We start from the raw sequence: 17,519 nt of genomic DNA on the forward strand, positions 1-17,519 counted from the left end.
CTCCTTCAGTCTTTCTACCAAATCTTTCTTGCTGAGAGAGCGCTGCATGGGGCTTTCACATTACTGCCACTACGAGGTCTCTGCCAGGCTGACAGCTCCTCTGCGTGAGGCCAAAAGATCTCTCAGCTGCAGGCTCAGCTCTCCTCGGCACACAGCTCTGCCAAGGGAGTGGGGGACAGTAGAGAGGAGATAATAGGCAGTTTCACAGCCTTTGGTGGACACTCTCAGGTGCCAACTGTGACAGCTCCTTGGGTGTCTTGGCAAGAAGAAAAGCTTCTGGCTCTGTTGGGAAGAGCACAGTCAGAGCCAGGTCATCCCGCAACACCTGCTGCAGCAGTGGAGGCTGTGGGCTGCAGCTCCTTACTGCCCACCGGGAGAGCCAGCTCCAAGGACTGCGGTCAATACCCAAAATGCTTCATATAGCAGTGGGAAAGTACACTGCCCACATGTAGGATACCTCACCTGGCCTTTTCTTCCTGGTGGTCCTGCCACCCTCCCCCTCCCAGCGTCATAGCTCAAATGAGTTGATTGCCAGAGCAATGATTCCTGGTGATGGCTGGGCCTTGTCAATGACAGTAAGTGCTTCTAAGTAAATTATGCACCTGCTCATAGAAAGATTGAACCATACAGGAAGATATGGCTAAGGTTCATGGACTAATCACTTGTCTCTCAACCCTGGAGTCTCCATGCTAATCCAGATGAGATTTGAAGGCTGGAAAATTGCAGGGACATACATAACTCAAAGGTATAATTGAATTGAGTTGTGTGGTAATCTTACCCAGGTTCTCACACCTATGGCATATTTTACAAGGAAATCAATGATAAGTAGAGCCCATGGGTGCTGGGTGTTCAACAAAGGATGACAGGGACAGTCTTTAGTGGCAATTTAGCTCAGTCTCTTTGGTCACAGAGCAGCTGTAGTATTGTGACATGCTCCAGTGCAGCTGGCCCATGACTGCCTGGAGCGTGTCACTCCTGCTGTGCCATCCTTTGCTGCAAGTGGAAACTAGACAAAAATCGTGCTTTTGCACTGTCTGTATTTACAAGATGAACTTTAAATGTTTCTCTTCTTTGGGGGTGTACCTGTATGCCTCAGGCCATGGCAATTTTTTCTCCCTTGCATGAAGAGTTTTCTCTTGATGCACAGTCCCTTCTGATAGTCTCAAAAACCCATGCTAAAGCAAGTTCCTTTAAATCTGAAGGTGGCTTCTTTGTCTGCCTAGTTACCCACATGGCCAACGTAGGCCAGGTTTTCACTATCAGCTTATAAAGCAGATCTGACTTCTCTGCAGAAGGCAGGGAAAGTAGGCTGGCACCTGACCTGTAATTGCAGATTTGGTGCTAGCCTCACTGTGCCTGCTCTGTTCTCATCCCACGGGCCTCTCTGCAGAATGGCAGATGGCTTCAATACCTGCCTAGGGTAAGCAGACATCAAGGCCTGTGTTCATTTTCCTCTGCTCCTCAGCCACCTTCTCTCCTCAGTATCTGGAAACCCTGCATCCAGGGTGTAGCTGGAAGTCCATCAGTTGTATCCATCAGCTCTTGTCTGCAGCCCCACATTCCCACCTGTCCCTGCTGGCACACAGGCAAGGAGCGGGACCTGGCAATCAAGCCCTCTCTCTTGCTTTGCAACCTGATGGGCTTATCAGGAGTCAGGGCTGGGAAGCTCTTCTTGTTTAGGCCTAAGTCCAGGCACTTGCATCCAAAGCTATGACCTCCAGCTGAACACAAGTGAGTCATTTTTAGGGTGAAATCCGTTTTTGTAGCCAGACTGAATTGATCAAGGAGGGATGGAAGAGGTGAAGGAGGAGGAGGCTGAAGATGCTATTAGATGCATTGGTGCCAACTCCATATACAGCGGCAGAACAAGAAACTCCAGATCAGATATGTGTTTACAGTCTTCCCCTTTACTAATTAAGGACAGTATCATTTCCACCACTGGAGAGTGCCTATCAAAAGCAACTAACATATTCTCCAGTGAGTCAGCAGGTCTGTCAAATGTGGTTATGTAGTTACATAATACTGAGGGGAAAAAATTAAAAGCTTGGCTGTTTTGGGTTTCCCCTGCTAAATATCTAGAGACACTAGATTAAAAAAAATCTCTTCAGAGAAGAATCATAGGTATCCTGGGAAAAAATTGTGGTTGAGAAGAGGCTTTTTTGTGCCAATGTGCCAAAGAAAATTGAGCACCAGATCCTCTGTGCTTTCTCTTAGACTTAGCATAGAAACAATTCACATAGTCATAGTTGGGAACAAATAGTGATTGTTTTCTAAAGACATTGTTAGGATAAATAGAATATAATAGAATAGAATAGAAAATAGAATATTTCAGTTGGAAGGAAGGAACCGACAATGGTCATCTAGTCCAACCACCTGACCATTGAGGGCTGACCAAGTTAAAGCATGTTATTAAGGGCATTGTCCAAATGGCTCTTAAACACTGACAGGCTTGGGGCATCAACCACCTCTCTAGGAAGCCTGTTACAGTGTTTGACCACCCTCTCACATCATAAGTGAATACTGATTCAACCCAAACCTCCCAGCGGTGTTGAACACCTTGCAGGACCCTCCATTCAACCTGGCTGAGCACCAACACTGCCTTTAGCAGCCAAAGGCAGATGAGAGTGTGTGTGTGATGTGTACTGGTGATCTCTTGGGACTGCCCATGCCCTTGGTTTAAATTACCCAGAAGCAGTAAGGGCAGCCTTCTACATACGTGTTTTCTGAAGAGCTCCACATGGGGACCTAAAGCATGGGGGTCTGCATCCTTCACAAAGCAAATCACGTCATCCACTGTCCAGGTCAAAGGATTCTTGCTTGATGGCCGAGCCACATCTTGTTCTGGTGAAGGACTTGAGGCTATTGGTACAAAAAAGCCCACAACAGCTCATTACAATGGCATGCAGCGTTTTCCTTGGTTTGTGAGTGTGTGGTGGTATGGCAGCCTCACTGTGGCATTGGATGTTGGATCTCTGTGTGCAAGTATCAGCCTGAGATGGTGGGGTGGGGAGAGAAGGGGACTTGGAGCAGTTTCCAATCTGACTGCCTACTGAGAGACATGATCCCAGCTGGTGAAGTGCGTTAAAAAACATGAAACCCTCAAGTTCCTGCTGGGGAAGGAAAAATGTGCCAGCTGCCAGGCTCTTAAACCGAGCTGCCCCTGCTGTCTGATCTGCAAGCAATGGGGATCTTGGCTCAAGAAGACACCACCCTCCCACCTGGAGAGAGAGAGTGCTTCAGCACTAAACAAAGGAGTTTGTAATTGAATGCAAAGGCTGGAGGATAAAATCAGGATTCAGCAAATATGTTTTTTTTCTTCACATTGAGATATTCAGAATTATCTTAGAGCTTAAAGGAAGGTTCCTAGTCCATATCCTCCTAATCTTAGGCTCTCACAAAGCTGATGGTCCCCAATGAATGCCTATTTGGAAAGCTACTAAAACACGCGAAGATGAACATTGCACATGTGACTTTTTAATGGTATAAGCCCTGGATGATTTAAGGTCACTTCAGCTTGCTGTAGCTTTAAATCAAGTGAATAAAGGCACATTGGAATGGAAGTGCATTTATGTTTTTATTCTTAGTCTCCACAGAATTATAAATCTCAGTTTCCACGTGAATATAATTTGCACCCCCACTTACACTGCTTCACTATTACAAGAACAATATTATGCTAGGTTACGGGAAAGCTGTTTAAATTTGTTTATATCCACACTAAGAAAATTTTGCATTAGCAGGTGGCAGCACACAGATATATGAAATGTTACTTGCCCAGACCTGCTCATCTTTTTCAGCTGAGGTCCAGTTTATAATGAGAGAGGTGCAAATGGTAAGCAAGCAGGCACTATATAAGAAGGAAAAGGAAACAGAGAGGGCAAGCAGAGGGAGACCACAGATACCTAAACTGGAGCCTGGAGAAGCCCCAAGTAGCCAAGAGGGCAATCAGAGCTGCTGAGAAGTGCTGAGCTCTCCAGAGAAATACTGAGCTTATAGAGACACATTAAATGTATGAGAATCCCCATGCGTGACTCAAAACACAATCCTAACGCGTGTGAGCAAATGTAGTGGGCTGAGTTTGTGGCTTATGTAGGTTGTCGTTCCATTGACTTCAATAGAGCCATGCTGATTTATACTAGCTGAGGATCTGCCCATATATGCACAATAATGGCTTTATGTGCATATTGGTCCTCTTTTTCTTGCTGCCATGCTCATCTTACAATATAATGTAATGAGGTATATTTTGCAGTTAGGAAGGACAAACTCCAGTAAGCAGCAGTACTATGAATGTACAAATCTGGTTGATGGGCTTCATAATGGGATGTGATGTAAATATCATGATAATTACACTCTCATTTGCTAAGTCACTGTTCTGGATATAAAGGACAAGGAATAGCCGCGGGTCCTCTTAATTAGACAGCGAGGATTGGTGTTTGTATGGACTCGGGTGACCCTGGGCTCTGCTCACAGAATAAATGGAATACACAACGGTACAGACACCATCTGGAGCCTTTGGCATGAAATTATGAAGACAAAGAGTGCAAAACGAGCAGGGTAATCTTGGCCAACCCCTGGATCATCAGTAACATCCAGTAACTTTGTCAGGGACAAGTGGGAGAGCTGAGACTTGTCTTGCAGGCAGAGGGGCGACTATTTCTCCCTTACCTGATCTGCCGATGGTCTGGGTGCCAGCTGACGTGTGGAGATACTCTGCACCTTGGCACCTCAAACCAAGGCAGGGAGAAAACCAGGCTTTTGCAAACCAGCCGGAAAATAGAGGTGGGGGAGAGAAAGGTTTGGCTGTGGCCAAACAGTTGCAGAAGCTTCTATGCTTACTGCCATAATGTGGTCAGGGGAGATGTGCCACTACTGAGGATCACTTTTTTTTTTCCTTAAATGTGTATGAATAAAAGGAAAGCCCAGGGGGCTTAGCCTGGGATTCACATGGGGCTCAGAGAGAGCAGCCCCCGGTCCGGTGACTTCTGCCTGCAATGCGCAGCTTCCAGAAATGCCACAAAAGGGCAAAGGGGAACAGAGAGCCCTGAGAGCGGTTGGGAGCCTTCATGGGTATTGGAAATATGTGCAGTAAAAGGAAGGGAGATGATAAGAAAAGGTTGAAATGACAGAGGAATTCTATTCACTCCTTCGCAATCTAGCAATCAATAGCATAAATCTGTTTTTTTAAAGACAAATACATAAATGACCTTTCTAAAGAGACTGCATGGCTAGAACTCTTCCAGGCCCCAGCAGGTGAAGATAACCCTTTCAAATCCCTACCTGAAGTATAATATAATAACATAAAAACAAGAGTTATGCTCTTGTTAGATACTAACTCTTGAAAGATTGTTTTGTCTTCATTTACCTATTCAGAGCCAAGTCCTGATTCTCTGCTGCTTTTTCATGAATTAAGATGTGTTATTTTACTTGAGTGTAAGGGGCTACCTTTAAATGTTGTAAGTAAAACTGGGATACCATCAGCTTGCAAACAGATGTCTTGAATGCAGTTCATAGCTGGTGAGTCTGGAAACAATTGTTTATTCCATATATTTTAAAATGTATTTTCTTGTTTAATTTACTCTGGCTTTTTAACATTGTAGTTTACACATTTAATTGTCATATCTTTATCTATAGAAGAAAATAAATAATTTCATGTCCACACAAAGGCATGGGGTTTATGTTTCAATAATATCACTTTGATGAAAGATTATATTAAGCACAGAAGTGTTTGATGGCAGCAGGGCAAGTACTATACATTTTTTCTTATCTGAAAGTATTCACACTTAACCTAAGAATTAGATAAATGAGGAAGTCTCATGTCTCCCGGGTATCATATGCCATCCTGTCATCAAAATTAATCAAGATGATAATGAATACTTAGATTACAAAGAGATGGGAGTGCGCGCGACCAATAATTATTTTTACAGATCGTAATCTGGGTCAAATCCAATTTCCTGTTTTTGACAGGTGGCAAAAATTTGTCAAATTAATGGAATGGGATATGGAAATTTAGGTAATCAGAGGGAAGCACTTCCCCCTCCTGCCTGAAGCGGTGTCGGGGAAGGAGAGAGAAGAGGTTCCCCTGCAGGGGAAGATCTTAAGGTGTCCCAGTTGAGACTATTGCCTGTGCAGAAACGTCTGGATTTACCGGGTCAGTGTCCAAAGCCCGGCAAAGCTGATAGAAAGATGTTGCCTGGCTTGGTCTGACTGAGCCAATGGCTGAGCTCTCACCCCGCGCAGGCTTTTCTCTGACCCTCACCTCTGGCCCTGAGACCTTCCTGAGAAGGAGGATGGAGAGAGAGAAAGTGAACAGCCAAACAGCTGCAGAGGCATGACAGGGAAATCCAATGCTAAAATGGAGTTAAACCTGTGAAAGAAGAAAAGATAAATAACACACTCCCTAAATATGTTCTTGGCAAACAAACAGAGCCCAGAGGGAGTACGGTCGTTGATAGATAAGAGTGGAAAGGGAGTGACAGATGAACTTTAATATTGCTGCAGGCCTAAATGATTTCTTTGCCTCAGGGGAAGGGGGTGGGAATGAAATTTTAAAAGGTTCTCTCTGATTGCACTGGAGCAGATAATAAGGAGCAGCAAATCTACTGAAACTAAGCAGAATTAGCAGACCCTCAAAGGTGCAGAGAAATGGGAATTATTTTAAAAAACAAACTACCTTGCACTATAAACAAGGACAGATGGAAGTCTTGGGAGAAGATACTTTTCTGAAAGTCTAGGGCACACCAAGCAGGACAAGAGGAGAAGCATCAGAAAAGCAGGTGTGTGGAAGAACACAATTACAGGATATTTATGGGTGCAGAGGGGTCTGATGAGCCACAATCATCAGAGAGCTCTGGAAAGATTGGACTTAGCACATTGATTTGCATGGCAGGTGCTTGCAGGAGATGCTGTGCACCACCTGGCTGGTGGCCTCAGCCCTGCAGTGCACCAGGGCAGAGTCCCCGTCCCACCAGTGCAGTGGCTGCTCCTGCTCCCGGCATGGCATGGACCATGTGGGGATGCGACATGGTCCTCCGTCTGCTTCAAGAGCAGTCCAGCATCCAGCTGCATGAGATGCAGCCATGGGCTGATGTTAAATATTTATTTGGGCTTTTCTTGATTCACCTCTCTTCTGAAGGGGGTGGAGGAGGATGGAAATAGGCAGCTCACAGAAAGCATTGAACCTTTCAGAGTGTAAATGGCTTCAAAAACTAAAAGGCAGGCTGTGTTTGCCAAAAAATTGGTACCCAGCACTGAGCCCCACAATGCTGTTTACCAGCTCCTTGTCCACTGCCTTGGGGAGGTGCTGGATCTGCTCCCCACAGGGTGCCTGCAGTGTTATTCTGGAAAAGGGAAACTTCAAACCCTGTGCCCCCAAATGTTTTCAGGAAATAAATGTATTGGCAAGCAGGATTGCCTCGTTAACAAAGGCCCTCAGGTGATAATAATTAACTGCTAATGCTGGATAATAAAATCTACATAAAAATAACAAGCTACAGGGCAAGGGTAAGGTTATTATGCTGTGGTTGAACACACAATTCTTCATACTTGGAATAAAGGCTTTGTTTGTTATGTAAGCAGGCTTGGAAAGGTTTATGATGTCCTTGACTATTCCTTCCCTGATTTAAGAGCTTCAATTTGGCAAATGATGACAGGAAAGTGCATGTTTATCTGTTAGCAGCCCCAACTGGCTTTCTGAAATGAGATTTTTTTTTTTCGGTTTGGAATTTTTTAGCATAATCATGGAGAATTAGGCATCGAGCTTCTGATAGCATTAATGAGAGCTTTGAGGTTTAATCTCATCCATTCCGCTTGAAAGACATGTTCTGCTATGCACTGAGATACGTTTTATGGTTATGGTTTTTTCCATTATATTTGCCCACCATGATAAATAAGGCAAGCTATTTTTCAAAAATATCCATAAATAAAGAGGATTGGTTTGAGGTTGCAGAGATAAATTCTTACTCATTAAAAAGAGTCCTGCCCATCCCTGCCTTGTAAATATGCAACCGAGGAGGATAAGAACAGAGACTGGCACGCACCATGTACTCATCTTTGCTCACTTATGATTCAGCAGCATAAAAATTATCCCTAGAAAGAGGAAAAACCCACACAGAAGCATTGTAGTGAGAGCGCAGATTCCAAACACCTTTACAAGAGAGATTTTGCGGAGACAGTAATCAAACTCTAGTGTGGTTGCACTAAGGCAATTGCAGAAAGATGTGTATTTTTAAAGTCTGGGGTTGCCAGGAAAAGTGGAAGCAGGATGGTGTGTGAAAGTATGATAGCTGTGAAGAAATACAGTCTCTAATTTTAAGGAGGAGCAGACAATGCTTTGTAAGACTCTACAGGGGGAATACCAGTGTTACAGAGCTGACACTGTCACAAACAGAGTAGTAGATGAAACCAGGCTGTGACTGGAAACAGCACAGTTTCATTAATGCTAGAAGTGATATAATTATTAATCTGTGGACACCTTGACTTCATGGATGTCACTGTGCTGCCCATCGCAGCCACTGAAAACTGCCTGGCTGTGTCCAAGAGGAAATGGCTCTCCTCTGCCTTAGAGGACCCAGCTCCTGCCGTGGACTGCAGGAGACTCTCTGCTGGAGTCTCTGGAAAGCAGCTGAGTGGATCAGAGGAAATGTGATGGACGGTGGTGGCACAAACATGCACTAGCTGTTTGTGCTGCCATACACTGGTGGAGCACAGGGTTTTGCTATTCCTCCTGTTGCAGATCTTGACAGCAAACCCATCTCTGTATGAGTTTGTGTCTATCTTTATGGCAGACCCCAGTCTACAATGGATGATACCAGAACTAATAAATTGTTAACCATTGTAAATAAGCAATAGCAACAATCAATAACCATTTTTGTGATGTTCACTGTATAACTGCCAGTTTTACAGAGCCTATTCTGTTGAGCTGGCCTAATGACCCAGAGGAGCTAGTCTTTGCAAGTGTCAAATGCTTGTCACGTAACAAATACTAAGCAGTTCTGAGATGAGTCCTGTTATCCCAAAGTATCACATGTAGCAGCTTAAAGTCACTTGTAACTGCTTCAAAGACACCTGAATGTCATAAGTGCCTAGTCCAAAAGCAATCTCTTCCTCTTTGCTCCTCAAAGTGCTTTAATATGTTTCAAGCTAGACATACAGGAAACAGCAAAGCCTATTGTATGGACATTTTATGACTTTTCTGTTGGCTCAGTTCTGGAAAAAATGCATGCCATCTTTTAAGCTTTCATTTTGTAAAGACAGTGAATTTTGTGGGAAATCGTAAGAGAGATGGAGCTGTCTCCTAAAGCTTAGCTTCCTGGCTCAGGACCATGCTGAGTTGTCACAAGACATTGTCTGAGACTGGGAAACAGTGAGATGCACAGTTAGAAACACAAGGGAAAATAATGCATCTGAGGAAGCCTAAGGAGCTCTGATTTTAAGTTTCAGTCCCTTGAACATGGATTCAAACCCCTGATACCATGGCCTTCCTCCATACAACAAATTTTTAAGCATGGGAACTCTACCACAGCACTTTGTGGACGCTAAAAATGCACAAAGTATTCAATAAGCCACTGGATGATTCAGGGAAGAAAAATCTATGAAGGGTTACTAAATATGAATCCACCACTTCTGATTCAGGAAGCCTTTGAGCCACAGATTTCTGAAGGTGGACATGGTAGTGGGAAAGCAGCACCATCTCTGCACTTATCTCTTTCCTGGGGGTGTGCTGCTGTCTCGTGCTGGAGACAGGATGTGAGGCAGACAGGCCTTTGCTCTGTACTACTCTGACCCTTCCTGTGTACTACAAAGAGATAACAACTGATCCCAAGCAGAATGATAAATATGTTCAAAGCAAGCAAGTAACAACATTGTTAAATCTTGGCTCCTCACAGCTGCCAACTAAAAAACTTGACGAAAGGGTCCCAGTTCTGCTAGGAGGCTCTAGGGAAGTAGTGGGAGAGAGGAAAATGAATCCTGTGCACAGTAAGCCTCTTGTCCTCCCAGCACCTGATTATGCTGGCCCAAGAGGCACTGAACAAGACTGGAAAGAAAGGGCTTTTCATTTCCTTTTCTTTGTAACTGAGTCCCCTGGTTCTTAGTGACAACCTTTTACAAGTTGTTTGCAGTAGTGCATTTCTATACTATCCACTTTGCTTTGAGTAAAGTTGACTCTGTAAGTAAAGAAAAAATAATGACAAGAACCGAACGCTTGTCTGTGCTCTGTATAAGAGTAACACAGGAGTAAACCAGGGAAACAAGTGTTTGAAATAATAGCAAAATGAGTGATGGTTCTGGGTAGGTATTGAAGGCAAACTTAGATAAAGAAAGAAATACAAGGATAAATACTGGAAATACGTATTTTGCAAGAATAACGTTCTAAAATAGTAAATAGTGAAAGTTGAGAAACAAGAAATAATACAGGTGTTGAGGAAGCGAGGAATGTGAAGGAATTATGCAAAGATCTGTGGCTACAGGAAAGAGGCTCTGGAGTGGCTACCAAGCAAGAATATGCAGAATCACTTCCAGTTGCCAGGGGAAATGCAAGGGCAGAAAGACAGTGTAATGAGTTAATGGTAGACAAAGGGGCTAGGGGAACCAGCAAGACTCCTGCAAATATATCAGGATTAAAAATAAAACCAGAGTGACAGTAGATTCCATTAATAAATGAGGAAGGGGAAGAAATTAATGACTTAAAAATGGCTGAGACACTCAACTCTTTTGTTAGATCTATCTTCAAGATGAAAAATGCATAAATGACGTTTGAATAATTAGTCAGGGGTGAAGACACTGTTGGAATCAGTACTGATAACGACCTGTTAATGGAGAACTTGGAAAATGCAAACAAAGACAAAGTTAACGGAAGTTCAGGGCATTATCTAACTGGTTTGATGAACCCAGGTCATTTCTAGAGAAAAAAAAGTCATGGCTAATAGGGAATATAGCTAATGGGCAGAGTGACTGACCCAGCAAACCTGAAACCTAGCAGGATCACTGCACAAAAATACAAATAGAGGGAAGAAGAAGGGTTATCGAATGCAGTGGTCCTCATGGCATCCCTTGAATCTGCAGATAAAGTTCTTGTGACTTTGCTTCCTGAAGGATAAAAGAGCCTTGAGCAATGAGCTGGATGATTTCTAAAAATATATGTTTTTCTGGGCAGTCTTTTTCAAGCAAAATCTGTCCTGGTTCATGATTAAAAGGGCAGAATAGGCCGCACAGCTAGGAAGCAAAACTTTTTGCTAAAATCCTTTGAGTTAGGTACTAATATTTGGGTTTGCTCTGTATCATAACTTCTACACAGCTGGTGTCACACAAATAACAGGTACCTGCCTGTAGGCAGTATCAATCTTTGGGAGAAATGCCTTACATATTAATATTTATATCTGTAAGTCGATAATAACATTTGTGATTGCCACACAATTATACATAATACATATGTTTACATAATTAATACCAACATTAGAAAACATTCACCTTTTTACTTAATGATGAACAGATTGATTTTGTGTTTACAAAGATTATTATTTCTCCTCCTAAATGGAAGCACGTGTGGTCTGGATGAATGTCAGCCCAGACCTATCTCACTAGCCTTCCTGGGGATTTGGGAGTGAGGTAAGACTTCAGCATGGCACCAGCATAGCAACACACATTTCTAAATGAAAGATGTTATATTACCACTTCTGTTTCCTTCAAGATAGGTCCCGTTCCTCGTTGGACTGGAGGTCTGATGCTGCAGGCCAGTAGATGAGGACCTCCCTGAAGATATCTGGGCAGGACGATGGCTACAGGAGGAAGAGGAGCCTCCAGCAGGATGTCCGTCTGCAGGACTCTGCCGCATGGCGTACATGGAGCCCATGCAACTAAAGGCAGAATCAGCAGGATCCACACTGTACCGCTTCGTGTTCACAGGATCAACCAGGTAGTCCTCAGGTATGGCTGTTTCTGCTCAGGAAGCCGAGATACAAAAGAAACATCAGCAAAACAGAACCAATTTTAATTCAGGCCTTAAAAGAATTACATATATATTTGCCAAAATTCCTTTTTTTTGGCAAAAAGCTTAACTTCATTTCCAACTTTCTGTACAGATAACTGGCTCCGGAAGGGATCCTTGCTGAGAATTAATAAATAACGAAGGGAAGCACAACCACTCAGAAGTCAGTAAAGTCACAGTAGGGAAACTATGGCTTGATGTGACTCATCCATGTCAGCTTATGTCAATATTCTCCATAAAGTCCTGGGCCACTGACTGGCAAGTCCCATTTGCCTCATGATGCTCCCTGAATACTACTGAGACTGGAGGATTGTGCAGCTATTGTTTACTCTGTCTTTCATTTAAAAACATGAAAGTTGAAAAGAAGAAGGCAGAGGAGGACAACGGGACGGGCAGTTTGTTGGGTTCACAATGCCTGGCAGCCAGTAGGAGGGAGTGAAGGCAGTAAACCAAACCATTTTGGCTGCAATTACCAAAATTAATCAGAAAATATCTTCAGTTGCAGACATTCATCAGGCCCAGCAAACCACAAGAAGAAGCAGCTTGATGACTGACAAGAGCACGCCTGACGTTCATCATGGGCAGAGATGCGTGAGTCACTTGAACCCAGCTTGGGTTCAGGCACGCGTGCCGGCATCATGGATGACTGCAAACCATTGCTCTGGTTCCTCTCCTCAGTGTTGCACTTTGCACACCCTGTAGGAGCTTAATACCTTGCTTTTCAGACACCTCCAAATAAACCTGGTTTTGCAGTTACAGACCTATTTTAGAGACTTATGTTCCCCTTTGCTTGGGGATCTAAAGCACAGGCATGAGGCAGGTCAGGCCCCAGGTTTTGCAGTACACAGACTTTTTTTGCCAGTTCCCTCAGACCTAGGTCCAGGTCCGTCTTGCTTTGCTGTCTGTACTGAGACCTCCATGTCTGTATCATTGTCCTTCTCTGGCCCATCCCAGTCTCCTCCCAACAGGCCTCAAAGTCCAAGCTCCTTCCTGCTTCCCTTTTTTGTCTTCACCAAACATAGTCAAAGCTCTTCCTCCCATTGCCCCTGCAATACTAGCCCTCCCCTTGTCCAGCCCCAGGACTGTCTCCTCCACCACCATCACCATCACGACCACCACTGGGATATGTCACCGGAAACCTCCCTGAGATACAGACCTTCACATGACCCCTAAAAATACTGGTAACCAACCCCTACAAATGCTGGTAACCTGTACTTCAGAGATTCCCACTCTCACTGGGTGAAACAAGATGTTAACATCTGTCAGACAGGGAGCCCTCACGTTAGGAAAGTGCCTCTCTGCTCCATAATGGTTTTTTGAGCTGTTGAAAAGTCCGCCTCTCCCTCCAGAGACATCTGAGCAGGGTGAAATTACCCCTGTGGTGTCATGCATCTCCTTCCCTTCCTTAGCAATGTTTCTCTTTTGTATTGTGTAGCTTTATCGAGTAACAGGAAGAATTTATGCTGTAATTTATGCTGCAAGACCCAAACCCCGTCACTAATAGATTTTAAGACTCTATATAATAGAGCTTTCCTTTTAATTTACATTTTTACTCTTTTCCTTTGAAAAAAACCCTTGTCAGCTCCATACAGTAGTTGATGTTAAACAAACATGATTGAGTTTGACAACTCAAATACTCAAGAGTTGTGCCATGCCAGAATTCTGGCTCATGTGTCAAGCCACAGCACAGACTTTTGTTAGATGATTGCCTGACTTTTCATTCGTTTGCTGCTGTCTTTTAAAACTTTCTTCCACTCAGGGCCAAGGCTGGACATGCCATAAGGCAAAGACCAGATGTGAAGGACAACTGTAAATGTGAAGTTTCCTCGCTTTTGGGCACTTGCCTTTGCAACTGCAAGTTACTTTCCTTTAGCAATGCTTTCTCCCCTTAGATAATTTGGATTCTTACAGTGTGCATTCAGGTATCCTGATCCTTTCTGCCAGGAATTTCTGAGGCTGATTCTCACACAAATACAGATAGGGTGCAATTCAATTGAATTAAATGGAGTTCAGATAATGTAACACTAGCATAACTGAAATGTGACTCAGATACTCTGAACCTTTCTCCCGAACCTCCGACAGATGCCAAAATTGTATAGCAATTGAGCTAAATACCTTGCTTTTCAGACTCCTCCCAATAAACCAAAGAAAATCCAATCAACCCTTCTCATTCAAGTGAATTTAATTACTGTGTAGAACACTTGCAATAAAAGCCTCTTATGCATAAAGAAGACAGCTCTTTCTGTAGCATCCTGCCTGCACCGCATGGAATAATTATGCCTCTTGTGAATCATTACCTCTTTATTCCAGGAAAAGAATGCTCTTGTAATATGATTACAATATGAAGAAGACACAGACTATCAAAACAACAAACAACATATTAAAAGAGCTCTGCTAAATAAACAGCATACATCTTTTATTACTATGGATATAAATTACTCCAAAATTTGTAAGTGGACACCAGGGATTTTTTGACTGATGTCAGACTCTCTCAGTAGTCTGTGTGAAATAAGACATGCAGGTGAAAACTGCCTGTGGAAGGACACCCATGAGTTGTGTATGAGACTATGACGAGGAGCCAGATGCTGTCAGCCAGTTCTGTTCCTGACTCTGCCTAAGACTCCTTTCTTGATCTAGATCAATTTCCTCCACAGGTATTCCACATCTTTGGGCTCCAAAGTGGGAGTAACGATGCCTACAGCCACGGTCCAAGCAGGAGCCTCCATTCATTACTGTTTGAAACATGCCCCAGTGGAAGGTGCCCTGGGAATTTGAAAAGTGATATTCAGGTCTTCATTAGAGAGTGAGGAGCAGGGATGGTCTCAAGCAGCCATGTTTCTAAGCAAGCCTTTTCAGAGCTCCTGATCTTCAAGCTGACATGAGCAGTCAGCAAATTACAAGAGCAGCTCATCAGAGTCACCTCCTCCTGACCAAAAGAAACTCATGATGAAATGCAGGTCACAGTTAGATTAGGGAAAAGGAGACTGTGCATTCAAGTATGTGTGGTTACAGGTTTTAAATCATACACTTTTAGTAGGTGCTGGTCAGCTTCTGTGCTCCATGCTGAGTGTGGGCTGCTTTGTAAAACTGCACTAGTTTGTGCACCTTGAGCAACCATGTCTCCATGAGCCCATAACCTGCAACTGCCTGGCCACCCCTAGGAGAGACCCACATGTGGGAGGGAAGAGGCAGACAGGCCCAAGGGGCTTTCAGGGCACAGAGAGATCCATTACGCCCCTGAGGGGAGACAGAGTCCCTGAGGACACTTCAGAGCAGGAAAAGACATTTGCATTTCATGACGTCCCTCCTAGTAGCAGAGAAGGATGTGAAGGTGACCAGGGACAGTCCCTATGGGTTCACCAAGGATCAGTCATGCCTGACCAACCTGATTGCCTTTTATCATAAAGCAACTGGATTTGTGGGCAAAGGGAGAGCAGTGGATGTCATTTACCTTGACTTTATCAAGGCTTTCAACACTGTCTCCCACAATGTTCTTGTATCAAGTTAGAACATTACGGTTGGGATGAGTGAGATAATCAGGCTCAGTGAGTGGTGGTTAATGGGTTGTATGGAGGTCAGTAAAAAGTGGGGTGCCACAGGGGTCTAACCTGGCATCCAGGTTTGGTTTCTGCAATAGCAGACAGACATGGACAAATGGGTGAATTCAGCAGAGGGCTATCAAGATGCCAGAGGCCTGGAGCACTTGCCCTGCAAAGAGAGACTGGGGGAACAGAGCTTGTTCAGCCTTGGGGAAAGGCATCTTGGGGGCAGGAACGTAACAGCAGCCCCACAGGATGCTTGGGGAGGTCACCAAGAAGATGGAGCCAGGCTATTCACAGTGGTGCATGACAGGAGAACATGGGACAACAGGCAAAAATAGAAGTGAAAACTTCAGACTGGATATAAGGAGAAACATTTTCCCCATAAGGACAGCTGGGCAGTGGTCGAGGTTGCCTGGAGAGACTGCAGGCTCTGGCACCAGAGGTTTTCCAGACCCAGCTGGACAAAGCCCTGAGCAACCCAGTCTGACCCCATAGCTGACCCTGCTTTAGGCAAGAGGTTGGACCAGAGACCTCCTGGGGTCCCTTTCCACCTGAATTTTCCTCTGATCCTGTGACTGACGTCTTCTCCATTCCAAGAAGCAGCCATAGAGGGTGAGGGAGGACTCTCTGGCAAAGGCTTGTGTGAGGGGTCCAGGGCCCCTTACAGTGGCACAGAAGGCAGCTGGAGGGACAAGCTCCACTGTCCAAAAATCACAAAAGGATGTGGAGGTTCTTTGTGTTCATATTTTTCGAGCTCATTGTTAGTTTGTACTACAGAGAAGCTGCACGAGTTGAGGCTCCACCAATGATGTGTATGAAAATATCTGCATTTTGTAGGCTCCTAGAAGGCCTTTTAAAGTATACAGCTTTCACAGCTACTAAGCCCACTTTAGCCAATTAGGGAAAAACATGTTTTCTAAGACAATAGAAGAAAACATAACTGTCTACTGAGGTTTAAAATGCAACAGTTTCATAAATCTATAGCTTAGCCCTTCTGTATTTTATTTTCTAGGTAGTCAGCAGAAAGGCACACACTAGTGAGAAATTAGTACACAATATTTTAAAGCAGGATTTATGAGAAAGCTCCTTCAAGCCTTTGCAAAAGCACAGTAGTCTCCATTACAACTGTTCACCACTCTCAGATGCTCAAGGAATTTTGACATATTTTTCTTTCCCATGAATGTTCCATGGGCAACTGGATTGAAAAGCCCAGGTCTGTTACATCCAGCATACCTTAAAATGCAGCAAAGGAGAAGAGAGAAAAAACAATTGCTTTCCCAATTTAAAAATGCACATTTCTTTAGCGGAGTTTCTTTAAAGCAGCAGCCTATATTGTTCCCAGCCAAATTCCTGAAGATAGGTCATCTGAGAGTTAAAACAGCGTGAGAACCTGCAGCTCAACTCCCAGCTCTGCTGCAGACTTCTGGGATGACCTTGGTCAGGTTACCCTTCATCTCTAGACCCCAGTTCTCCGCTAGGAGGAAGAAAAATACTTGTTTTGTCTCTCACCTCTGTAACATGTTAAGTGTCTTGCCTCGGCAGTATCTATGTGCCACTACAGCATGCCACATGGATGTATACTGCATGTGTGAATGCAGAACACATACACTGGACCTTTGGTAGCATCTGGGAATAGAAACACTCCAGAAAGACAAAAAAATTATGCCTCCTATTGTGCATTAGGAAAGGAAATAAAAATCAATTTCAAGTCAGGCAGGAGATGAAGAAGAGCGTATACCCATGAAGATGATCCTTAGCTGATGTTTTCCAGGGCGGATGTAATCTCTCTTTTCTTCTTTATACTAAAAAACCCCAAAACTTATTCTGTTAAAATCTCTCTTATAGGCAAAAGCTCCTTCTGCACTCCAGAGATATCCCTGTCCTCTCCAATCTGCCGCCTCTCCTGCCAGGCTAAACACGTCTTTTGCTGCCTTCCCCACCTGCCGCTGTTCCCACATCACTTTTTGTGTTACATCCTTCTCTCCCTTCACCTGTCT

General features: G+C 44.0%; 1 protein-coding gene across 1 annotated transcript in view; it reads right to left on the reverse strand.

The window, feature by feature from the left end:
- Positions 1–17,519, reverse strand: part of SCML4 (sex comb on midleg-like 4 (Drosophila)) — a 46,655-nt gene that overhangs the window by 2,556 nt on the left and 26,580 nt on the right. The window contains exons 5-6 of the mRNA XM_010085533.1: positions 11,665–11,934; positions 2,717–2,859 (exon numbers count right to left, since the gene is read on the reverse strand). Of these exons, the coding sequence (XP_010083835.1) occupies positions 2,717–2,859; positions 11,665–11,934 (413 nt within the window). The remainder of the gene's footprint in view (positions 1–2,716; positions 2,860–11,664; positions 11,935–17,519) is intronic.

Source organism: Pterocles gutturalis, unplaced genomic scaffold (genome assembly GCF_000699245.1).
Source record: "Pterocles gutturalis isolate BGI_N339 unplaced genomic scaffold, ASM69924v1 scaffold6870, whole genome shotgun sequence".
NCBI classification, from domain to species: domain Eukaryota; kingdom Metazoa; phylum Chordata; class Aves; order Pterocliformes; family Pteroclidae; genus Pterocles; species Pterocles gutturalis.